The sequence below is a fragment of the Oncorhynchus masou genome, chromosome 28 (assembly GCF_036934945.1).
Source record: "Oncorhynchus masou masou isolate Uvic2021 chromosome 28, UVic_Omas_1.1, whole genome shotgun sequence".
NCBI lineage: Eukaryota > Metazoa > Chordata > Actinopteri > Salmoniformes > Salmonidae > Oncorhynchus > Oncorhynchus masou.
The window spans coordinates 54,833,412-54,857,133 of NC_088239.1; the positions used below are offsets into that span (position 1 = coordinate 54,833,412).

The 23,722-nt window shown below is 41.5% G+C and overlaps 2 protein-coding genes across 10 annotated transcripts in view; one reads left to right on the forward strand and one right to left on the reverse strand.

Annotated features, from left to right (window-relative positions):
- Positions 1-3,125: 3,125 nt before the first annotated feature.
- On the reverse strand, positions 3,126-15,634 carry LOC135517921 (bromodomain-containing protein 3-like). Of its 9 annotated transcripts, none has more exons than XM_064942634.1 (13): positions 15,273-15,634; positions 12,801-13,163; positions 12,548-12,685; positions 12,223-12,352; positions 11,897-12,060; positions 11,414-11,785; positions 11,157-11,285; positions 10,832-11,020; positions 10,296-10,364; positions 8,673-8,896; positions 8,285-8,559; positions 7,177-7,329; positions 3,126-5,354 (listed from the first exon to the last, which is right to left on the reverse strand). In XM_064942634.1, the coding sequence occupies exons 2-13, from the start codon at positions 12,999-13,001 to the stop codon at positions 5,239-5,241; spliced, it is 2,160 nt and encodes a 719-aa protein (XP_064798706.1). In that variant the 5' UTR covers positions 13,002-13,163; positions 15,273-15,634; the 3' UTR covers positions 3,126-5,238. The 9 variants fall into 9 exon arrangements, with proteins under 9 accessions (XP_064798706.1, XP_064798707.1, XP_064798708.1 ...); XM_064942635.1 differs by lacking the exon at positions 15,273-15,634 and adding an exon at positions 14,893-14,987 and having other exon boundaries at positions 11,414-11,782; XM_064942636.1 differs by lacking the exon at positions 15,273-15,634 and adding an exon at positions 14,893-14,987 and having other exon boundaries at positions 10,847-11,020.
- A 51-nt stretch (positions 15,635-15,685) lies between these two features.
- LOC135517923 (WD repeat-containing protein 5) overlaps positions 15,686-23,722 on the forward strand; it is a 28,322-nt gene continuing 20,285 nt past the window's right edge. The window contains exons 1-3 of the mRNA XM_064942649.1: positions 15,686-15,885; positions 19,942-20,070; positions 20,440-20,548. Coding sequence (XP_064798721.1) covers positions 19,999-20,070; positions 20,440-20,548 — 181 coding nt within the window. The 5' untranslated portion in view covers positions 15,686-15,885; positions 19,942-19,998. The remainder of the gene's footprint in view (positions 15,886-19,941; positions 20,071-20,439; positions 20,549-23,722) is intronic.

A 23,722-nucleotide genomic window follows, 5' to 3' on the forward strand; every position in this document is an offset into this window, starting at 1 on the left:
GAGGTCAGGACCCCTTCAGCCATGATTACTACATTTACATTATAGTAATTTAACAGTTAGTGCATTAATCTTAAGATAGGTAGGTGGGACAAATACATATCACAGGCATAGAAAGTACATTTTTCTTCAATGTCGTAGATGTCAGCAAAGTCAGAGCTAGAAGGGGGGAAGGGGTCAAGTGCAAGTGCTGTTTAAGTTTTGTGTGTGTGTGTGTTGGGGGGAGTCGAGGTGAGGAGGGTTTCTTTTGCTGTTCCGTAGGTAAGCACCATGGTCCTCTATTGGATGCGAGCTTCGACTGGAACCCAGTGGAGTGTGCGGAGGAGCGTGGTGTCGAGAGAACTTGGGGAGGTTGAAACCCAGGCAGGCTACAGTGTTCTGGATAAGTTGATGGGGTTTGATGGAAGAAGCGGGGAGCCCAGCCAACAGCGAGTTGCAGTAGTCCAGACGGGAGAAGACAAGTGTCTGAATTAGGACCTGTGCCTGTTCCTGTGTGAGGCAGGGTTGTACTCTACAGGTGTTGTTGAGCATGAACCTGCAGGAGCGAGTCACTGCTTTGATGTTTGCAAAGAACGACAGGGTGTTGTCCAGGGTCACGCCAAGGTTCTTTGCACTCTGAGAGGGCGAAAATGTGACGTTGTCAACCGTGATGGAGAGGTCTTTGAGCAGGCAATCCTTCCCGAGAGGAAGAGCAGTTCCGTCTTGTCGAGGTTGAGCTTGAGGTGGTGGGCCGACATCCAAGTTTAGATATCTGCCAGACACGCAGAGATGCGTGTCACCACCTGGGTGTCAGCAGGGGGAAGGAGAAAAGTAGTTGAGTGTCATCCGCATAGCAATGATAAGAGAGATCATGTGAGGATATGACAGTGCCGAGTGACTTGGTGTATAGAGAGAAGATGGACTAGAACCTAGCCCTGGGGGACACCAGTAGTGAGAGTATCTGGTGCAGACACAGATCCTCTCCACGTCACCTGGTAGGAGCGGCCTGCCAGCTAGGATGCAATCCAAGAGCGTGCAGAGCCTGAGACGCCCAGCCTTGAGAGGGTGGAGGAGGATCTGATGGTTCAGTGTCAAAGGCAGCAGATAGATCTAGGAGAATGAGAACAGGGGAGAGTCAGCTATGGCAGTGCGGAAAGCCTCCGTGACATACAATAGTGCAGTCTCGGTTGAGTGACCCGTCTTGAAGCCTGACTGGTTAGGGTCAAGATAGCTGGCTAGACTAACTAAACTAATTTACCAATCTAAAATAGTTTAAAGATGAAATATGACAAAATTCACATAGAAATGTGACTTACAGAGTTGTCATTCTCATTGAAAGTAAGTCTAAGAAGCGGTAGACCTGTTGTTTTATGTGCCCTATTTCTATGCTTCCCGTTCTTAAATTTAATTTGTGTTTCTTTAACTTTTGGTTTTGATTACACCAGCTTCAAACAGCTGAAAATACAATATTCTTGGTTATGGAAAAGATATTTCACAGCAGTTTAGATGGTACAATGATTCACTACACTATACTTGCTTGTTTTGTCACATAAACTGAAATTAGGCTAACTATTAGAATTTTTGCAACCAGGAAAATGCAGTGCGATTTCGACATAGTGAATCTTTAACTGACATGGGCTAATTGAGTGACTGTCAGTGAGTGACATAATAAGAGGAAAACTGCTGATGCACAACCAAGTTTTGACATTGTACCTTGTGTATTCTACTATTCCAACTCTCAACAGTAGGTTGAGACCCCGACTGATTGTTGTTGAAAAATGAGAGGTCCGGACCTTCGGTGTCATCATTTGCTCTACTGCACATTACAAGGATGATTTATTGTCAGTGTATGGATACAAAGTAACCTCAACTTGCAGGTGTATCATTCAGGTGTATCGGTCAGTGTTTGAGTGAAACAATGTAACACATATTGCTTTGGAGCTACTGCATCCTGTTCCCAGCCTTCCCCCTCCCATAATCTCTTTTGCGGGGTCAACAAAAATATAGTATCACAATTCAATTTACTCAAGATATACGGTTAGCCTATCATATTATCTGTAATGGATGTTGGGTATGCTATGTCTGTGTTGTTTTGTCATGGATTGTGGCCAGCTACAGAGTGAGTGATGGCCCCAAGTTGCAGACACGATTAGTTGTCACTGAAGTTGTGGCATTGATCCATCATGGCCCAGGGCTGTTCGAGGCAAAGAGGTAACATGTTCCATATGCCACTGTGAGAAGGGGGGGTCACACAGTACAAGTCTCCCTCCAGCACAAACCAAGTAGGGTAAGAGCTGGGGTGGGCAGTGACTGATGTATAGCCCTACACTGAGCCCTAAGGCAATGAATCTGACATTGGAAATGGGTATTCTATTCTTGCACTAAAAGATGAATGTATGGTGGGTTAGGTAATTTAATTTATTCATGCAAGCATGGAAAGTGATTGCTGATATCAACCAACAAGTCTCCTGCAAGATAACTTACATAATTAAATGGCTAATTCATAACTCACCTTAAAAGACAATAGTCCATCATATATCCAAGAGAAAATGTCCCCCCTATAATCATTGGGTTGACATTCACCTAACAGCGTGTTTGGGGTGTGTAACTCACGGTCATCTGAATCCAGCAAACACACAGCTCAAACCAAATCTGTCACCAGATTTTAAAAATCAATTATATATGGCCACCATCTAGTGGCCTATCATTGAACTGCAGATAGCCCTTCACAGCTATCCTTTGGGTTTTGTGGCTACTGGCTAGCATATGCTGATCATATTGAATGGCACATCCAGTCCATGAGTACATTATAAAAATGTGTACACTGGTCTTACTTAATTAGGCCCAATCGCTTCTTTGGCAGCGTAGGCCATCGACCACTCCTCTCCTTAGTATCTGTATGACAGTCCCACCTCCAGGTGTTTCTTGGGCACCCTCTTTTTCTTCTCCCTTGGGTTCCAGGATAGAGCTTGACTGGTGATGATGGAACACGGCTTTCAGGGTTGTGGACGGTCCATCCACATCTTTTCCTCTGGATCTCCTCATCCACCAGAAGTACACAGGTGTACCTCAGTGAGTGAAAACAAGTGCAAAGAGAAAAGTAAAACGGATCAACATGCAGAAAATGAGGAGACAAATTCCAAATTCAGTAGGGTCTTTTGAATTTATTTAAAAAAAAATATTTCACCCGATTCCAGGTTAGCGGTTACATTAATTGTTAGCTTCTACCTCCAGTCCCCACCCCCCAAATACCACCCTCAGTCCCATATTGCAATCAACAAGCCTAAAACTACTTACACTGAATCCTTGATTTGTTTCGATGACTGACACTTACAGGAAGATACTATAACAGCTCAAAAAAGGGTATAAGAAAGTTACAATAAACTTGCATGCACATCTAGGATAAAAAGTAAACATTTGCTTTCGAAAATATAAAAAGGAACTATTATATTTGACCAGGGCCTAGAAATGAACTAAAAGCTATATATGTGTGTATATATATATTTGTTATTTTGTGTTTTGCCTCTAAAAGACATTCTTAGAAAAACCTGATAGGGCCTGTACTGGAGAACATTGGTATAGGCAGAGAAATGCATACAAGATCATTTGGGGAATTTTGCAGTTAAGTGCAACCTGGTATGTGGGACAAGCCACAAAATTACACAAATATTTATTTCCACCATAGCCTAAAATAATGCATATGACCAAATGCATAATGTATCAACTTATTAACAGTAAAGAAAACCCCAAGTGGTTTCAATGTTCAAGTTATTTTCAACAAATTCCAGAAAAAAAACTTGTCCACAAATTATACTTCATGAAATAATCATATGCATTCTTACAGGAGTGGAATAAATTGTAATGATATTCTCTTATGAATAATTAACCATTTGTTCACTAAGATAAAAATAAAAGATGAGTCGAACTAAACTGAAGTCATAAGAGGCTGTGGCATCTAGTCACGATAAAACAAGGGACCTAGAGGTAACAAATTACATTCAAAAATCAATACGCTACACTTCAGAGGAAGACTCACATTGTTTACAATATTGTCCTGCTTTCATTGTCCAAACGTGACATCAACAGAGAAAAAGATCAGGGGACACGGCACTGGCGTTTGGAATAAAGCACCAACAGATGGCGGGTGTGCTCTGCAATATTCATGTTCCTACGCCATTGTACTAAAAATGTACACAGAGGTCAGCTATGTACAGTTTTGGCCATCCCATCTTACATAAAGCAGTGATGTACACAATCATTCATGGCACCATACATACATTCATCAGTGAAGATGGTAGATTAAGCAAGAGGCATGCCAGGAAATACATGTACAGGAGGCCATCACGCCTAGTGGTTGTCATGTTATGAGTAATGAAACAAACTGTTGAGTGAATTATTTTATGGTAATTTCTTCTGCCCAAAAGCGTTAAAAGTCTAAATTCTTTAAGTTAAAAACTTCATCAATAACCTCTCAGACCAGTTACCATCGAGCAGACATTTTTGCTAAAACTTTACATACTGCCGAAAAAAAGAAAGACCATGTCAGTTATCATACAAAGAATAACAGCAATCAAGTTCCACTATTAAATAAAAATCTTCAGATCATTCAATTTGACTGTATATGCTGCTGAGGACACACAACATGATTGTTCAGAATAATCTGAAATGTACCCCTCAGAGGCAAACAAGGTTCAGTATTTGTCGAAAGTCAAATGATTGGAGAAACAACCCAAAACAGACAGAAGCCTATTTCAAGAGGGCCCTCCTCATCACGAGGGTGAAAAATACTTGTGAAGCCGGATGAGAAGCGTTGATCATTTTTTGTGAAAGTAATTGAATAGATTGCTTATGCAGCAGGGCTGAAGCTAGGTGGACATGGGGTTCTGCGCTGTCTTGATAACTATGCAACAACTCCTTCACATTGAGATGCATGTTGATGATTGTATTAGGAGAAAAAAAAGACATCTGGCATTCATCCAAGAGTATATTACAAAATGCTTGTTTTACGTTTGGTCGATTTTGAACACATCCCTTTAAAAGTAAGTGGAAACAAAAAGAACCCTGTCAAGTCATCTATAAGTCCCCATGTTCTTTTCTTCTTTTTCTGACATGGCGTAACATTTTGTTGTTTTTTCCGTATTAAATGTTTTAGAAGGGGGAAACCACTATAACTGCATACAATGTTTTTTTTAAATTTTATTTTTATACACAGGGTAAAAATAAAAAAGGAATAGTTCCCAGTGAGTGTTTGGGCGGCTCTTTTCAGTCGGAGTCGCTGCTGTCAGAACTGGACCCACTGGAGCTGCTGCTGCCCGAGTCTGAAGAGCTACTGCTGCCGCTGAGATGGGAAGCACCAGTACCGGACCCAGCGCCCTTCTCTGGAAAGAGAGAGTAAGAGGATCATGCATGAGACGCATCCAAACGTATTACATATCTATGTAAATGAGGTGCAAATGCTAAAGATAAATACTTTCTCAGATGAGTAAAACATTTGTATGCGCTATGATACCCATGTTTAAAATGGACTTGCATTTTTTAAATTTTATAATTGATAAAGCTAACAAATATTATCACTGTTGAATTATCACTGTGAATCATTGTAAGGTTTGTTTGTGTGTCAATTCATTCTGTAAAGGATGGGTTGCCAACTGGCAGTTTGACAAAAGAAAATCCATTCATTCATACACACACATGGTCACACAAGTGTTGAAGAGACAGGAGATGAAATGACAGGACCCACCCCCCCCACACACACAATTACATTGTTACAGTAACCATACAACTGTCCAACTCAATAAATATTAGGGATGGGCATTTTAAATAATTTCCCTTTTCAAATAATATCATACAATTTTTTTTCTGAAATCCAGATTGTCGAAATAGAATATAAAATATATTTAAAAAAATGTTTCAACTTGGAAACTGGCTTGATGCGCGACTTGGGAGAGAGGTGGTGCTCTGCTTGGTTGCAGCAGCAAGGGGGATAAGCATGGGGTGGTGTGTTTGACATGGGAGGGAGAGAGAGTGTAGCCATACAGACTCACACTAGTTAGACAAACTTGTAAATGCCATAAATTATCTATCATCCCATCTGGTAGGGCCCGTCGTGACTGCATCAAATCAATGTAAAGATGTTAGCTAAGACAACCAGCTACCTAGACTAATTGAAGCCATTTGCTGAACTTTCCATCGTTGTCTTCCACAACCCCATTAAGATTAAACAGCCTACCTGATCATTGTAGCCTACTCCTTCTCATTTAGCTAACCTAATTCCATAATTTAAATTCCATTTGGCTTTGATTAGTCAGATATCACGTTTCTTGCTACACATGGATCCTCTAACTGTATTACACTTTGATTGGCTGACAAATGTGTGAAACCCACGTAGGCTACGGTATATCATTTTGTGGGGTGCACATCAAAATCTACATTCAAAATGTTGTTTTAGTGAATTAAGAATTTCATATAGATTATATTTTTAAATGTGTATTTCATGTATACATTCACAAGTATTCAGGGTATTTTGAAGTACCGATGGGATGATTTTCAATACCGTCCAAACGTATTTATTGTTATTAACAAAAATGATAACTTAACTGAATTTAGAAGTTAACCATCTAAGATGTGCCAATTACATTTTCTCCAGCTCAGGGCTCCATCTATCCATTTGGTTAGCTAACTTGCTAGCTATAACATTAGGTGGGTAGCTTGCAATATCAAGCTTCTTGTTAACAGCAGAGACAATCAATCCCCTTCTGGATCAAGTGTGAGTAGCCTTTTGAGATATTTGTATAACTTTGAGCTGAGCTGTTAGTCCTTAAATTTAGTTTGTTTTCTTGTGTTTGTTAGTATTTAGCAAGCATCTGCTATTAGATAGTTATTTTTTTTTAAAGAAATAGCTGCAATGTAACACAGGTTAACCCGGTATGGTACAGGAAAGGTATGGACATCTGGATACTGCCCAACCCTAACTCGAATACTAACGTCTGTTCAGATTTTCGAATAACTGTGCCCATCCCTAATAAATATATGATATAGTATATATAGATTTAACACCATAAAAGACCGGATGACTAACTTCCTGGACCACAGGATACCAACAATGAATGGGTGAACTAGGTTCAAATGGGAAGCAAGACGGGGTCCACGTGCCCCCGTCATTACTCTACGCAACTCCTGCTGTCCCTTACGCTATGGTACCTTTTTTGGATGTTTTCTTTTTGTCGGTTTTGTTCTTGTTGCTGTTGTTACTGTTCAGCTGGCCGCTGACATCCTGTAGCCTCTTTTCTAACTCTTTCTTCTTTTCCTGAGCCAGCTCCTCCTTGGATCTCGCTCCCTTGCCCCCAGCGGCCGCTGCAGGAGACACACAGCGGCACGCTGTGAGCACCATGGCCTTCCTGCCCGGACCCCCGCCGATGTGGTGACAGCTAGCTAGCTACTTCACAGCTATGGCCTAGCGCCTAATGCCTACAACCTGGAGGACTACAGAGGGCAGGCAGCAGGTTCAAAGCACAGGTGAGACTTTACGCTCTTGGACTTGAACAAACTTCCATCTCACTTGCTAAATTTGCTGTTAAGCGAGGACTGTACGGGAGTTATCTGTCACATGATATGACCCACTGCCTGACTCCACTGCGCTGGGTCCGAGTAGGAGCCGATATTAGCAACACAACAGCAAACCCTGTTCAGGCCCATAACATTTTATACAGGAGGTCCATGTATACTGCATAGATCATCTACATCCAGAATGGCATGAATTTGGCAAACAGTACCTTGTGTTCAGTTAGGCTACATGTACACAAAGCAATCATTTTTTGTTATTTCGTTGACCTAAGCAGCCACTGACCAAAAACCAAAAGGCCGGAAGAAAATTCCCTTTTAGGAGTTCAAAAAGGTGGGGACCACCTGCATATCAAAAAATAGCCGTCAACCGGAAGACATGCAATGAGGTAGAGGGAAGGAACATAATCTAGCTAAGAAAAAAATACCAAAAAGGGAAAGAAAATCTATCTAGTACTTAAAGAGACGCGAGTAAAAGCTGCTACACTCTTCACGCAAACTACGCAAATGTAGCGATGGAGCATAATTTTCTATGTAGTTCTACGTATTTTTGTGTGGCTCAAAATTTGGAACGGACCGTATACAACGCTCCGTCGCTCTGTTTGCGTAGGGTCCTTAACAATAAAGCAAGAGAAGGTAGGAGAAAATACTTAGTAGAGGGAGTAGTAGTAACAGGCTGAAGGACAGTGAAGGTATCAGTGAGGTTCAAGTAGGTTCAATGCATGAGGTCTTCCATCTCAGGACTTACTTTGGGGTTTCCGCTGTTTCTTCTGTAAACAGGACTTGACGTATCGCTCGAGTTCACGTAGGGTGGAGGGCTTGAGCGTCTCAAAGTCAATCTCGATCTCGTCTGGATTAGAGTCTCGCAGCGAGGGCTCTCGGGACTGGATGATGTGCACTACCCGACCAAGCTTCTCCCCTGGGAGCCTGTTGATGTCCAGGCTGAGCTGGCGCTTCTCGTCGTACGCCATGGGCAGAGACTCTTCGTCAGATTCGTAGCCCCGGCCCCCCTTCTTTGGTTGCCTAGAAGATCAAGAAGCCAGAGCAGAAATGACAAATAGCCAAGGCTTTCATGGTGTTTTTTATTATGAGAGGCTGAGCAGAGCCCTAATACGTCAGAGAAAGGGAGGCCTTACCTGGAGCCAGTCACTGTGCTGTTGGCTTTCCTTGAGGGCTTCTTCTGCTGGCCCTGCTTGGCAGGCTGCCCAGGCTTGACCTTCTTCTCATCCGTCTTGGTTTTGCTATGCTTGTTGTCCTTGTCTTTCTTCTTCTTGTCTTTTTCTTTCTTTTCTTTCTTCTTCTTCGGTTTGCTCACAGGGCCCTGAGAGAGCGCGGCAAGCTGTTCGTGGACGGCCTTTAGCTGGGGAGAGGTGGGGTGGAGGAGTTAGTGGTCTGCCGTAAGGGTATGCTAGCACTTCAAGCCCTGGGGGACTAGAAAAGGGGTAGGTATGAGTTTCCCAGAAAGAAATGCTCCACTTTTTACCACTTGAGTGAATCATACAAAATTGCTTAAGTTCCTATTTCGAAAGGAAACTAGGTTATATAAAATTTGGCATTACTTTAGGGAAAGCCATGTACACTAAAACAAATCACTACGTAAGTAACCTCCAGTGTTTCCCTTAGGATTTTTTCAGCAGCGATGGCAAGGGTAATGACTGTGAGAATGTCACTTCTGGTGACTTAAAAGACATTCTATACCAAAATGCATGAAAATGAAATGTTAACACCATCTGAAATATAACTGATGCGCATTACTGCACTGTAGCGAAATGAGGAGCAAGCATTGGCTGTGCGCTCGTGGCTCCCATTCGCGCCACTGCTCGCTCTGTTACAAATATACATTGTAACTTGTCACTCATCTCAAAGGGATAATGTGAGATTTTGGTAATTAAACTACCTTCAACTTCCTTCAAACTGCAAGCAGAACCATAAAAATGGTATAAATGAGGTCATCTGAATCTGGGTAAGTAGAAAATTTACAAAATCTCGCACTATACCTTTAAAAGTGCATACATACAGGTCCTTTTTATTATGTATTTTTTGGAAGTGGCGGCCAAGTTTATCAGTGTCGGCTCGCTGCTGCTAAATAAATATAGGGGAAACACTGCATTGTGACACATACAATGACTTTAAACACGGGAAACTCTTCACATCAACTTTGACATATTGATTGCTTATCTACTTCACAACTTATAGAAAAATAGTACTCTATTCTTTAACTTTTTAACAACGGATTTTTATTATCTAGTATTTATTTTTGTACTACCAATTCTAAATGGAACTAGGTAAGCAATCTGAGCTGTTTTTATCCCTTTGGTGCATAACATGAGCAAAAATGAAGAGAGCAGTTTAAAGATCGCGCAAAAACCCATCCAAAACACCAGTAAATCAGAAAGGAACCCTCTAACAAGGGAGAGGGAAACAAGTTGCATACTCCTTTCATTGCCTCAATTTAAGTTGGAAACAACCTACAGGCAATCGAGAGAGAGAGAAATAAGAATATGTCTACTTGGGTCAGCCAGCAAACATACCAGGGAGAAAACACACACATTCAACATTTACACAACCATATAAACTCACACACATCTGCCACTTAGTGTCGCACCACCTGTAACTTGCCACTCCCTCCCCACTATTAACCCTCGACCGCTTGCTCAACTAATGCAAAAATAAATAAAAGTGAAATAGCGGCATTGATAATAAACTGAGATCAATAAGAGGTTAGTGGGGAGGGGACCGGGAAGTGAAAAGCAAATCACCTGAAAATGCTTGGTGCACCCGTTTTTTCCCCCCTGCCCGCTACCATTGGGGCGCTCCACAGAGATACACTGGTAAGAGAGCCAAAGGGAAATGAGGGGACAAAGATAGAAAACTCCAAAAAAAGAGATCAGAACCATTTTAAAACACCATGTTATGACAAGAGCTATTGTGTGGTACCATAATGCAAAAACGACATTGTGATGTTTTCAAAAAGAAGGCTTTTGTTTAGGTAGTGCATGCAAGCCATCTGTACCAGTAGGTGCATGGAAATGCACAATTTAAAGCGGTAGAGGGTTACATTTAAGTGCTATCAATAGGGAGATGACGAATCAGTGGAGAAAGCAGTGGTATGCATGTCTGAGGGGAGAGTGGGAGGGGTTAGACTGGATGTAAGGTGGCAGCCCCTCCACCTCTGTCTCAGCATTTTGGAATGGATAAGATGGCTGTGATGTGAGAAGAGAAGGTGGGAGGAAGGCCCTCCCTGAGCCCTTCAGGTTAGAGGAGTAGTCGGGCGGACCTCGGATCTGAAACCCACCTGTTCCGCACCCACCTGTTCCTGCAGCTCGGCGAGCCGGGTGGCCCGCTCCTCCTCTGAGTCAGAGCTGTCCGAGCTGGAGGAGTCACCGCTGCTTGAGTTATCGCCTTTACTGACCAACCCGCCTGCACCGGGGCTCAGCTCCACCGGCTCATCAGGCATCTTAGCAAAACGCATCTCAAACACATCCTGACAAAGACACACAGGCAATTATGGCGAAAAGAAAAGTGACAGAAAGAGACACATTAGCGATAAACCAACCAATTCAATTTTACATACATTTTTCAAATGTGATCCAGAGAAATATTTAAAATCCCAAACATACCTGGAGTTTTCTGGCCATGGCAACAACCTCATGATCTGGAGGGTTATACTTGTAACAATTTGAGAACATTACTCGAACATCCGCAGCAAACATCTGTGCATCTGGATACTCCCGGACGTCTATCTTTTTCTGAAAATCAACAGCAAGTGTTATCCAAACAGCTCATGGTTGAGCAACCACACAAGCCAACACGAAGGTAATGATTAACTGTAAAAGTGAATTCTGCTAGTGTACGTGCTTTGTTCTGTGGTGCGTACTTTGACAGTGCTGAGGTCCATGGGGTGCTTGATGATCTCGTGGTAGTCATGTAGCTCCAGAGCTTCAGCATCTACAGGCTTGTAGAAGGGCCAGGCGTAAGCTGCGTGTTTCTTCGACAGCATCTCCTTCAGGATACTGTCGCAGTACTTAAGCTGCTCACTCATTCTGCTCCGCTTGCTGCTGTGCTGGCCCAACTCCCCTTCCACCAGGTCTTTCTTGGGAGCTTTGATGGGACGGCCTGTACTCTCCCGTCTGGACATCACTTTGCCCTGCTTGCCCTCTGAGACGGGGCTGGGCGACTCACTCCGGCTAGCTGTGATTGCAGATGTCGTGGGGGTGGTGGTGTCTGCTTTCCTCTTTACCCCTTTCTTCTGAATGCACAACAAACACAAACACAAAAAGGCACACCCTCACAGGTGAGGTTCCATTCAAAAGACTAAATAAACATTTGTATGCCTGATGAAAACTGTACGGTGACTTACTTTGACAAGAGGTTGTGATGGTGAGACGACGGGTAACATTGGAGCATTGGGCGAGCTCTGGTCAGCTGGGACGTTCGGGGTGATGGCAGTCATTGGAGAAGAGCCAATCACAGGTGTCGTAGAGCCAGATAGAGACGATGGTGACTCGCCTCCATCCAGACCAACTGCAGCAGGTGAAATTATTAGAGGTTAACTCACAGTACATGGGGTATTTTATTGGCAATATGCACCCATTTTCTCTACATTTTTTTAAACAAGATATCTATGGATCTACCCAAATTATAGGGGTCTATAGTTTCAGGAACAGATGAACAGTGGCTTATTACCTATGTTCTTGCTTTTCTTGGGTTTGGGTGCGGGAGGCAGAAGCTCCACCTCTTCCTGGGGCATCATGGCAACTTTCTGCAGGAAGATCTTCTCCAAGGCCTGTGCCATCAGGACAATGTCATCTGTAGGCTGTTGGGCAGAGTAAAAACAGGAAGTGAGAAACATGAGTGGGAAATACAAAGAGGAAACTAGAGATCAATTTAAAAACGTAGAGCTTTGGGAGAAGCCCTGGGAGAATCTGGAAATATATTAGACTAATATTAAATCCAGAATAAATGGACCCCTAGGAGAAACAGTCTGTATTTACTCTCTTGGAGTACTCACCTTGTTATATATGTAACAGTTGGTAAACATGGTGTTGAAGTCCTGCATGCATTCACTGGCACTCCAATAGTAGTTATGCTCCAGTCTCTTTTTGATGGTTCCCATGTCCATAGGTTGTTTTATGACCTTATGGTAATCCTGATAAACAGAAAATGAAAAACATTGTGAGCATTGTCATTTGCAGTGATCTATCTATAGTCATTGGCTTTCTGACAAATATAACACCCATTACCAATATCTACAGTCTACTCACCATAAGACCCAATTTGATGGCATCAACTGGCACGTAGAAAGGCCAGGCAAAGTTGTGCTTCCACAATGTCTTGACCATTACATTCTGCATGTATTGTAGTTGGTTGGTTTTACGACCTGGTTTGGTGGGATTGGTCACCTCCGGGGGTGGGGGGTTGATTCCCTGAAGAGGGGCCGGGGTTGCGGAGTTGACAGCAGACATGCTCGCGATGGGAAGGGGGTGGTATTCTAGGAGTCTCTGTTAACTCTCAGATGGACAGGGCGGGAGACAGACACCTTCTCAGTGGGTAGTGTAGTTCTGTTCTTTCTGCTCTTTAGTGGACTGGGGGGAACTGCAGGTCATTGCAGGGCCTGATCTTTTGACCTATGAAAAACAGAGCAGTGTGATGGCCATGAGTCTTCAGCATAAGTGTTGCAGCCAAAAATCCATGAAATAGGTATAATACCTCAAACCTGAAATAACATGAAAGGAAGCAATTCTGATAAGAAAGTAGGGCCTTTTCATCACAATAAAAAAATATGTCTGATATTGTAATAGACAAATGTGTCCCTGGAAAGATGTGTTGTCATCTCCAGGTTTGAGGCACATTATCTATACCCCAATCTGCAGCCTGCATCTCATGTAGCTTGGTCTTGGTGTTGCATTTTTCTTTGACCATAGAATTGTATTTGGCATGAGGAGACAGGTACAGCTTAGTGATCATGCAAATGTACAGGAAGCTAAGGTACAATTTATAACACTAAATAATAAACTGTCTAAATAACCTGCTAGCAATTCATAAACCACAGCAACCACAATCCATTTCACCCCATACAGAACCAAGCAACCTGCAAAGCTGACTGAGGACAGCACAGCTGATCTAGCAACAAGTACCACCCTGAGTAGAGTAATTGCTCTAGCTGTGATAACGTTAATGCAATCTGTACTAAGGACAGTTCAAGAATGACAAATCCACAGACATTGTCCTGTATCTCTTTCAATGACTAGTAGTAGCTACGAGCGTTACACAAAACATAGCTATATTTGACCGTGAAAAAAAATGTAGATGGCCAGCTAACTATGTGTGTATATAAATCAGTGGTAGTAACGTTAGGTAGCTAGCAGCTGACGTAAGGGCGGCGCTGCCTCCCGCGTAAACAATCACATACACTAGTTTATTAACGTTAGCTAGCGAAATGGCTAGTCACATATAAAAGCCATCACTAGCTGTATAGCTTTTATTCGTTTCGTTGAAATCGCTGCAATACTGTATGTAACGGCACCGTATGGCAAAATATTGGAATTAGTTATCTAGCTAAATTGGTTATGATATATGCTCAACAAAACGCGTGTAACTTAGCTAACTATACTAGCCAGCATCACACGCGCGGGGGGGGGGGGCGTGCAAAGGGAGCTCAGAACACTTTTGGAACAATTCGCGCGGACTCCTTTGCACTCCGTGGATCGAGTGTCCAGACTAGTGCCGTCAAGCTAGCTATCGTAGCTAGCTTATAGAACATTTGAGACGTAGCTATTATTCACTACAGTATACATGTGACCACCTAGCTAAATATGAATACACCAAAACCAAATAGGTGGCATTATGGGCTCCATTGCAACATTCTCCAAAAAGATGGCGGGCATATGTTATCCTTTAGGTATCACTAGGTAGAGAACATTAACAGCCGATTTAACCCCCCCACCCCACACTACCTAGCTAACTACGAGCAGTTTCAATAAATATATTTTACAACTAAATAACCCTCCTTGTTTTATCTGGTTTCTGCAAGAGCATGTAGCTATTGCTACCACAACTGCGTAGCTAGCTAATTTGCCCACACTAATATCTTGTTAAACGTTTCGCGCCCATATTGCCAAAATATTTAACCCAATAGACAAGTAATTTGTTATGCTTTGTTGTATTGTTGCAATGCGCTGTCAGACGTAGCTTTGCTGAAAATCTTCGGACGTTAGCTAGCTTGCTTAGTTAACGCTAACAAGCGTTTCAGCACCCACTTTTTCATTACACTGAAGTATGAACGTTAAATGGTTCGCTAAAGAAACGCTATTATCATAATAATTATGGTGAAATATAAACATTTTAATGCATTACTTTCTTGAGGCCTCCGATGGGTTTGCGTGTAGCTGGCAGCCCGAGTTGCTCTTGCTTTATTTGAGCGAGGCCGAGCAGCGTGAAGATGAGGTTGCGCATGCGCACGGTTTGTGATCAATTTACTGGCGCTGAAGACTACGCTCCACCAACATGCGTGTTGTTCATGTTGTGTATATACTGCATACTACTATCAAATATTTTCGCGTATACTGAAAACCGAAGTATGCAGAGGCCACGCTAAATAAATAAATGGACTGCAATAATGTGCAATACAAATAAACAGCTGGAATGACTATCTTCAGCTTGCAATGTATGCCATGGATGGATGACTTTAGCATTGATTATGGATATTTCACACATCTTTTTAACTTTATATTCACCTGTAAACATTCAAATGAAACAGATATGAGTGCTGACACCTTCTCCCTGTTGTTTCTCCTGGTTCTGTCTGCTGTGTTTTACAGAGAACCAAAACCTCTCAGGGCAGGGCGTCTCCGGCTCTGCACTCCGACCTGGCAGGTTTGTCTAGGACACCCCAGCCTTATAAATCACTCGATCGGTCTGTCTTGAGCACACTCATTCCTGTCCCTGATGCTGCTCAGCCTGTACCCTCTTTCGAGCTGCCCTCCACTGCACATAGTGATAATAACTTGATGGTTAAGTTTGTATAACTATTCATACACGTCTGTATTGTTGATGTGTCTTAAAGTTTACAAACGTGATTCTAATCAGAACCACCGTCAAATCGTCCCTCCACGCTTGCCGTATGCACTGCCTAAGCACACATGCGCAATGTGCGTCTTCTTCACTGCCACATTCCCCGCCTGAGCCCTAAACTGAAACGAACTGGCCCTAGATTTTTATTCGTGCTCAATTAGGGCGAAAATACGTTCATCGTATTTATAGGCTAAACACATTCGTGTAATTGATAAGATTTCTTCCTGAAGTAAGAAAAGTCAGCCGAGCAAATACATTTTAACATTGGGCCTTACCGTGAGTATCCCTGATTTTATTGTTTGAATGGAGTAACGTCAGCTAGCGAGCCTGGTAACTAGTCGAGCTTGCAATTTGCATGTGCAAGTGAGAAGCTAGCCAAACGAGAGAGTAAGGCCATCTGTGTTTAACATAGTTAACTATATTTTGAAGGATAGGATTCATACAATAACTACCTGGATTAAAACCATTAACTAGCTATTATCACCAACAAGATGCACACTACGTTAGTGTTTGCGAACAACATTGCTAGCATAGCTAGAAAAGAAACACAGGCCCATCTGCGGTAAATGAGGTTACTATAGCTATCTAACTCACGGTAATTGGTTTACTTGCAATGGCAGTTAGCTAGCTGGCCAGCCAGGTAACATATCTCCTCTCTTTCTCCAGACAAACCAACGTCATTATTACTTAGTTAACTACTCGGCTCTACCTAGCTAACGTTACTTAGCTGTGCCATCCATGACTGGGTAGGAAGCCAGTGTGGGGGTAGTGTCAGTGTCGCTACGTTATTAACAAAATCATACCCAATATTGTTATATTAATCTACAAACTTGCGTTGTCTATACAATTTATTATCCTTACATTTCCCCTGACATTATCGTCATCGAAAAGCTGACTAAACTCAACTCCATTGTCGTCACTAGTTACCACAGTCAGAATGCCTGCCTACTCGACCAATCAGCTGGAATGTGACGATGCATATACCTGTTTACGGTTCGTGGGGAAACGACCAATCAGATGAGGGCGTGTATGCAGATGAGGGACATGGGGTGTTTCTCAATATGCATGCTACCGTGTTCCACATGCTCAAATATTTTTACAACTAAACCAAAAGATGCAACAGCCTGTCGTTTCCAATGGGAACAAATTAGTCATAGTGGGCAGACCAAGCAATGAGATGGGCAGAGCCAAGCACGAGCTAGCGAGATCCTGTTGGCGTGTCCTAGCATAATTTCCATATTTGCGTTAGGGAACGCCTATGTGAAGTGCGCATGTGCAATTACCCCATTTAGCCTTTTGCACTTTCTAAACAACGCGATAGAAAAAATCAGTCTACAAAACCTAGTAGTTAGTTTTGGAAACAGAAAACTGTATATCAAATATTTAATTCATGAGAAGATTGGCAGAATGTTGCCCAAATCCCTCTTCTATACCTGTTTCCATCTACCATATTTTGTAGTGAGTGGAAACGCAATAAAAAAAAATCAGTCTACAAAACGTAGTTCAATGCTTCACATTTATACCATCCAGTGAAATATCTGTCTTATTATTCTGTGTTCTCATGCTCCGAGTGTAGTCACCGACCACGTTTTCTTGAGTATGTTTTTGTGAGGATGAGAGTGTGGAGAATGCATAAAACAATACATTTGAGGAACACTTGCACTCCCCCTGCTGTATTACCTCACATGTCACTGAACCTTCTTCCAGCCAGGACAATGGCAACTATATATATATGTGTGTGTGTGTGTGTGTGTGTGTGTGTGTGTGTGTGTGTGTGTGTGTATATATGTATGAAGTCATGAAGTTCTGGCTACTTTGAAGAATCTCAAATATAAAATATATTTTGATTTGCTTAACACTGTTTTGGTTAGTACGTGATTCCATATGTGTTATTTCATAGTTTTGATGTCTTCAAATATTATTATTTAAAAAATAAAGGCGAGCCACACATGCAAAAATATTTGTGTTTATTTTTCGACAGACAAGCTGTCTTCATCAGGATATAATGACAAACACTGTGGGATGACTCATTTATATTGTGTCTAAAGACACACGTGTCTGTAATCATGGCCGGGTGTGGCCTGATATCATTGGTTAATTCTCATATATTAAAATGGCATACAGGAAACATAAATGGATAGCATACGATCATAGATACAATTTGGCTACATAAGCCTACAAACATTTACAATAGCAAAATCACAAGAATGGCTTCAGATCTAAGTCTACGTTGAGACCGAAGGGAGCAAGGGTCTTTTAAATTAAAGATCCAAGCAGCCTCTCGTTTTAACAATAAATTGTCGAGGTCACCTCCTCTCCTAGGGAGGGTGACATGTTCGATGCCAATATAACGTAGAGACAAAATCGAGTAGTTTTCTTTGAAAAAGTGGGCCGCATCCGGGTAAGTCGAGTTTTTGCACCTAATGGTGCTACGATGCTCCAAGATACGTTCTTGTTTCGCGCTTTGTTTTACCCACATCATTTATACCACAAGGACGAGTTATAAGATAATTAACTGCCTTAGTGGAGCACGTGATAACACCTTTTGATTGGGATCTGTTTTGAAGGATCTACATTTCTAAGTTCCATTGTATTGAGCACAGCCATTACACTTGTAGTTTCCATCCAGTAGGGGTGCAAATACATGTTCTGCAGGGATATCTTGGGATGGTAAATCAGAGTTTACCAGTTGATGTAGAAAATAGTGAAAATAAATAAATGAAAAACCCTGGAATGAGTAGGTGTGTCCTAACTTTTGACTGGTACTGTAATTGTTAACATATCAAGATAAAATGTCTGCCATTGATTTCAATAGATTATGTGTAATTTTTACGTGGTTGCGTCATTTCTTTTTATACTTTCTGTTGGAGCTTGTGTCGATGTACATATATTTTGAAGCATGCAAACGAGTACGCATTGGAGAAGTGCCCTCCGTGTTCCAATTTGTGTGCTCGGAGCACGGTAGTATGCATTTTGAGAAACTCCAATGGATTGTGAAAAACTGAGTTTAAATGTATTTGGCTACGGTGTATGTAAACTTCCGACTTCAACTGTACATTTATTCTTATACTTTTATGCACAGTATTACGTGGTAGGAATACAGTTTGATATACACATTACATATGAAATGGTACTCATCATTACATACTCTTGCAATAAGTGCAATGGGATCTTTAGTGACCACAGAGTTAGGACACCAGTTTTAAAGTACCACATTCTTCAGTTTTATTAAAGAACATTCCATTGTTACTTCAACATTATTAAAATGAAATGTTGTAAAAAGTGCTCCGTCTTTGAATTTACTGCCTTATTGTTAGTTTCAGATGCATATTTCTTTTTGGCGTTTGTCTGTCTTTCCGCTGGTGGCACTATTCATACTACTTTGTGCCCACAACTTGAAACAGAACACCATTTAATGGGAGACTTTTACTCTCCCATCTGAGTTTGCCAAAGATCATGAATATGATATATTACTATTGGAATGATAGGCTTGTAGGGAACTAACGACGTTGCTCTATCAAATAGAATGGGCCAATTGTGCGTCGCCCCATGGACCTCCCGGTTGGCTGCGACATAGCCTGGGCTCGAACCCAGAATCTCTGGTGGCACAGCTAGCACTGTGATGCAGTGCCTTAGACCACTGCGCCATCCGGGAGGCTGAAAATTAGGCCTTTTCTAAAAAATGTAATATGCAACATCACACTCCCTCGTCTGATTGGTCAAGTAGGTGTGTCTTCTGACTTTGGCTGTGGTAACTCGTGACGACCCATGGTGAACTCCATGGTTAATTAAATTTCTGATTAACTCCACCAACGGAGTTTAGCAGAGACCAGGCTTTGTTGAATTCTTCTCCGATGACATAGATTTGCCCAAGGTCAATACATTAAAAAAACTGTCCTCTCTAGTTGCATGCCTTTCTTTGCTGAAATCCATACTTTTTCATTAAACGTTTATCAAATACAACCACCAACTGTTTGCTCATTGCTGTTCCTCTAAGATGGCAACTCAGCACAAATGCGCATGTGTCAATTGAATATCAACAAGGAAACAGTCTGGTTAATTGGTTAAGGTTTTATTAATAAGTATGGATTTCAGCAAACAAAGGCACACCTACAGAGGACACATGGGTACAGGGTAAGCGTTTCATAAGAAGTTTTTGTTGTTGAAGTATTGACCTTGGGAGAATCGACGTAGTCAGAGCTGAGTTCCACAAAGCCTGGTTTCAGTTCAACTCAGTTGGACTTCATCAGAAACTTCCTTCACCATGGAATTGAGTTTAGTCGGCTACATCTTGGCATAATGAACATTCCTTTCTGCTCTCCTCTTTTGCAGGCTGGTTGTCCCACGTGCTTTCACGAACCAATCCCACTCGGCTCCATCACTATCACCATGGCAACAGAGGAGAAGAAACCAGAAACTGAGGCCACTAAAACGTCATCTGCATCTGCCAGCCAGAGTAAGGTATGGGTTCATGCTTCCCCTCATTGTCGCCAGATAGCGTGACAGCTGTCTGCAGGTATGGCTCCTGGTAACTGCATGTCACATTAGAATGATTCCATCTGACGGAAGACAATGGCTAGCCTTATTACCATTCAAATGTTTTTTCCTATGGATTTGTACAGATGGGCTACTACCCCATTGGTTCGCTGGGACCTGCGTTGATGAAACCTCTGTCACTTGATACTTAAAGATATCATGTAGATTGTCCTGTGTCTCTGCTATTTACATAGTGTCTGAATCTTTTTTTTTTTATGGAAAATTGCCTTAAATGCTTCTACAGATGTCAACTGAACTGCTTTCCTGTTCCAAATGTTTACTTCCCCTATTTAGTCGGCACCAGTCAAGCCCAACTACACCCTGAAATTCACCTTAGCCGGCCACACAAAAGCAGTTTCGTCTGTCAAGTTCAGTCCCAGTGGAGAGTGGCTCGCCAGTTCATGTAAGTTTTTATGATGAGTGCTTTAGGTGGGGTTAGAACAGTAGGTTTACCGAATACTGCTATTAGGCTTGTAACTTTGCATGCGCAAGTTGTTGTAGAATAAAATGTATAACATTTAATTAAATACAATGTTCTTTCAATGTAAATGATCTGATAACTCTTGCATGATAACTAGAGGAAGGCACAGTTAGACATGCTCTGGACCTTTGGAAACGTTAAACCTCCTGCTTTGGGCTGGATGTCTAGTTCCTACTGTACATGCATAATCTATGACCAGAATTACTGTTTTAACTAAATTAGACATGAAATCCCTAGTTTGAAAGTGACCGTTTTTATGGAAGATATGCTGTACCATATTCCCCCACATTGGCCGCCCCCTTAGCAATTCAAGTTCCAGAGAGCAAACAATGACGTGGTGCACATATCTGCACATATGTTATTTAGTATGCAATTTTGGGGACCGCTTTTGGCTCGCGAGCGATACTTTCAGAAATACGGGTTAAAAAGTATACCAAAGTACCAGAGAATTTCTAATAGAATATCCAAACAGACTTTAGTATTCCATTACTTACGAGAGTATTAATTTAAAAATAATAATAATTATAGGCCTTATAACAATGAAAATGCTTTGTATTTGCGCCATACAAGTCTATAGCCTATCATGACATTTGATATTAATTTAACAAAATTTTGACCGTTTGTTTTGACGGGCACTGCATAAAAACGACACATGTAGCCGGCACAGGTGTGAAACGTGTCAGGCAATCAAAGCGGAACTATAGTCAGAGGCTCCATATGTAGCCTAGCAAGTGAAGCGGGATATTTCAAATCTGTGCAAAATGGAATTAAAACTATGGAATTAAGTTACCTTAACCTCTAGCGTCGAGCAATCCCGTATCCGGGAGCGTAATCATAGCCTCAAGCTCATTAGCATAACGCAACGTTAACTATTTTTGAAAATCGCAAATGAAATAAATATATTGGCTCACATGCTTAGCCTTTTGTTAACACCACTGTCATCTCAGATTTTCAAAATATGCTTTTCAACCATAGCTACACAAGCATTTGTGTAAGAGTATTGATAGCTAGCATAGCATTAAGCCTAGCATTCAGCAGGCAACATTTTCACAAAGACAAGAAAAGCATTCAAATAAAATCATTTACCTTTGAAGAACTTTGGATGTTTTCAATGAGGAGACTCTCAGTTAGATAGCAAATGTTCAGTTTTTCCAAAAAGATTATTTGTGTAGGAGAAATCGCTCCGTTTTGTTCATCACGTTTGGCTAAGAAAACCCCCCGAAAACATTTTTCCAAATTAACTCCATAATATCGAGAGAAACATGGCAAACGTTGTTTAGAATCAATCCTCAAGGTGTTTTTCACATATCTTTTCGATGATAAATCATTCGTGGCAGTTGCCTTTCTCTTCTGAACCAAATGGAAACGTGCATGCAGCTGGAGATTACGCAATAATTTCGACGGAGGACACCAGGCGGACACCTGGTAAATGTAGTCTCTTATGGTCAATCTTCCAATGATATGCCTACAAATACGTCACAATGCTGCAGACACCTTGGGGAAACGACAGAAAGTGTAGGCTAATTCCTTGCGCATTCACAGCCATATAAGGAGACATTGGAACACAGCGCATTCAAAATCTGGGGCACTTCCTGTATGAAATTTCATCTTGGTTTCGCCTGTAGCATTAGTTCTGGGGCACTCACAGACAATATCTTTGCATTTTTGGATACGTCAGAGTGTTTTCTTTCCAAAGCTGTCAATTATATGCATAGTCGAGCATCTTTTCGTGACAAAATATCTTGTTTAAAACGGGAACGTTTTTTTATCCAAAAATTAAAAGCGCGCCCCCTATATCGAAGAAGTTAATGAGAAGCAGTAGACTACAACGAGCAACCAACAGGTTGGCTGTTAAACCTGAGTGGAGTTGTTGTAGACAAGGATGGAGAGCGCAGCAAAACCGCCCCAGTTAGCCTTGCTAGTTGGCTAACTTAGCTGGTTAGCATAGCTAACTTCTTTACGTCGATTTGAGGCAGTCAAAACAGGCACTACCAGATATAGGGCTGGGAATTGCCAGGGACAATATAATTGAATTACAATATTGTGTGCCGATATGTATTCTCACGATTCAATGTATTGCGATTTGATGTTCCAAACATATTGCTCACTATATGTCTGCTGCAGAGATGAGAGGGCATGAGAAAATGAGTCTTGATCATTCATGGAAATTGCTGGAAACATGTTGGCTCAAACTATTTAAAAAGATGGAGAACAAAATAAATACCATAGTTTTGGCGCAGGTGTGGGCGACTAGCGCCAACATCGCTACCTTTTAAAAATGCAAATTGACACTTGGGAGTTTATAATATCGCTATACAGTGCCTTCAGAAAGTATTCACACCCCTTCAGATTTTGTTGTTACAACCTGAATAAAAAGATATTTGTCACTCACCTACACACAATACCCCATAATATCAAAATGGAATCATGTTTATATAAATGTTTACAAATTAATTAAAAATGAAAAGCTGAAATGTCTTGAGTCAACAAGTATTGAACCCCTTATGTCAAGCCTAAATAACATCAGAAGTAAAAATATTCTTAACAAGGCACATAATACGTTGCATGGACTCACTCTGTGTGCACAATAGTGTTTAACAAGGTTTCTGAATGACTACCTCATCTCTGTACCCCACACATACAATTATCTGCAAAGTCCCTCAGTCGTGCAGTGAATCAAACACAGATTCAACCACAGACCAAGGAGGTATTCCAATGCCTCGCAAAGAAGGGCACCTATTGGGAGATGGGTAAAAAAAAAGTAAACATTAAATATCCCTTTGAGCATGGTGAAATTATTAATTACACTTTAGATGGTGTATCAATACACCCAGTCACTACAAAGATACAGGCATCCTTCTTCCTAAATTAGTTGCCGAAGAGGAAGGAAACCGCTTAGGGATTTCACTGAGGTCAATGGTTATTTTAAAACTGTTAAGAGTTTAATTGCAGTGATCGTTTTCTCCTATGGATGGATCAACAACATTGTAGTTACTCCCCAAAAATAACCAAATTGACAGTCACAAGAATGAAGCCTGTACAGAATGAAACCATTCCTAAACATGCATCCTGTTTGCAGTAAGGCACTTCAAAATA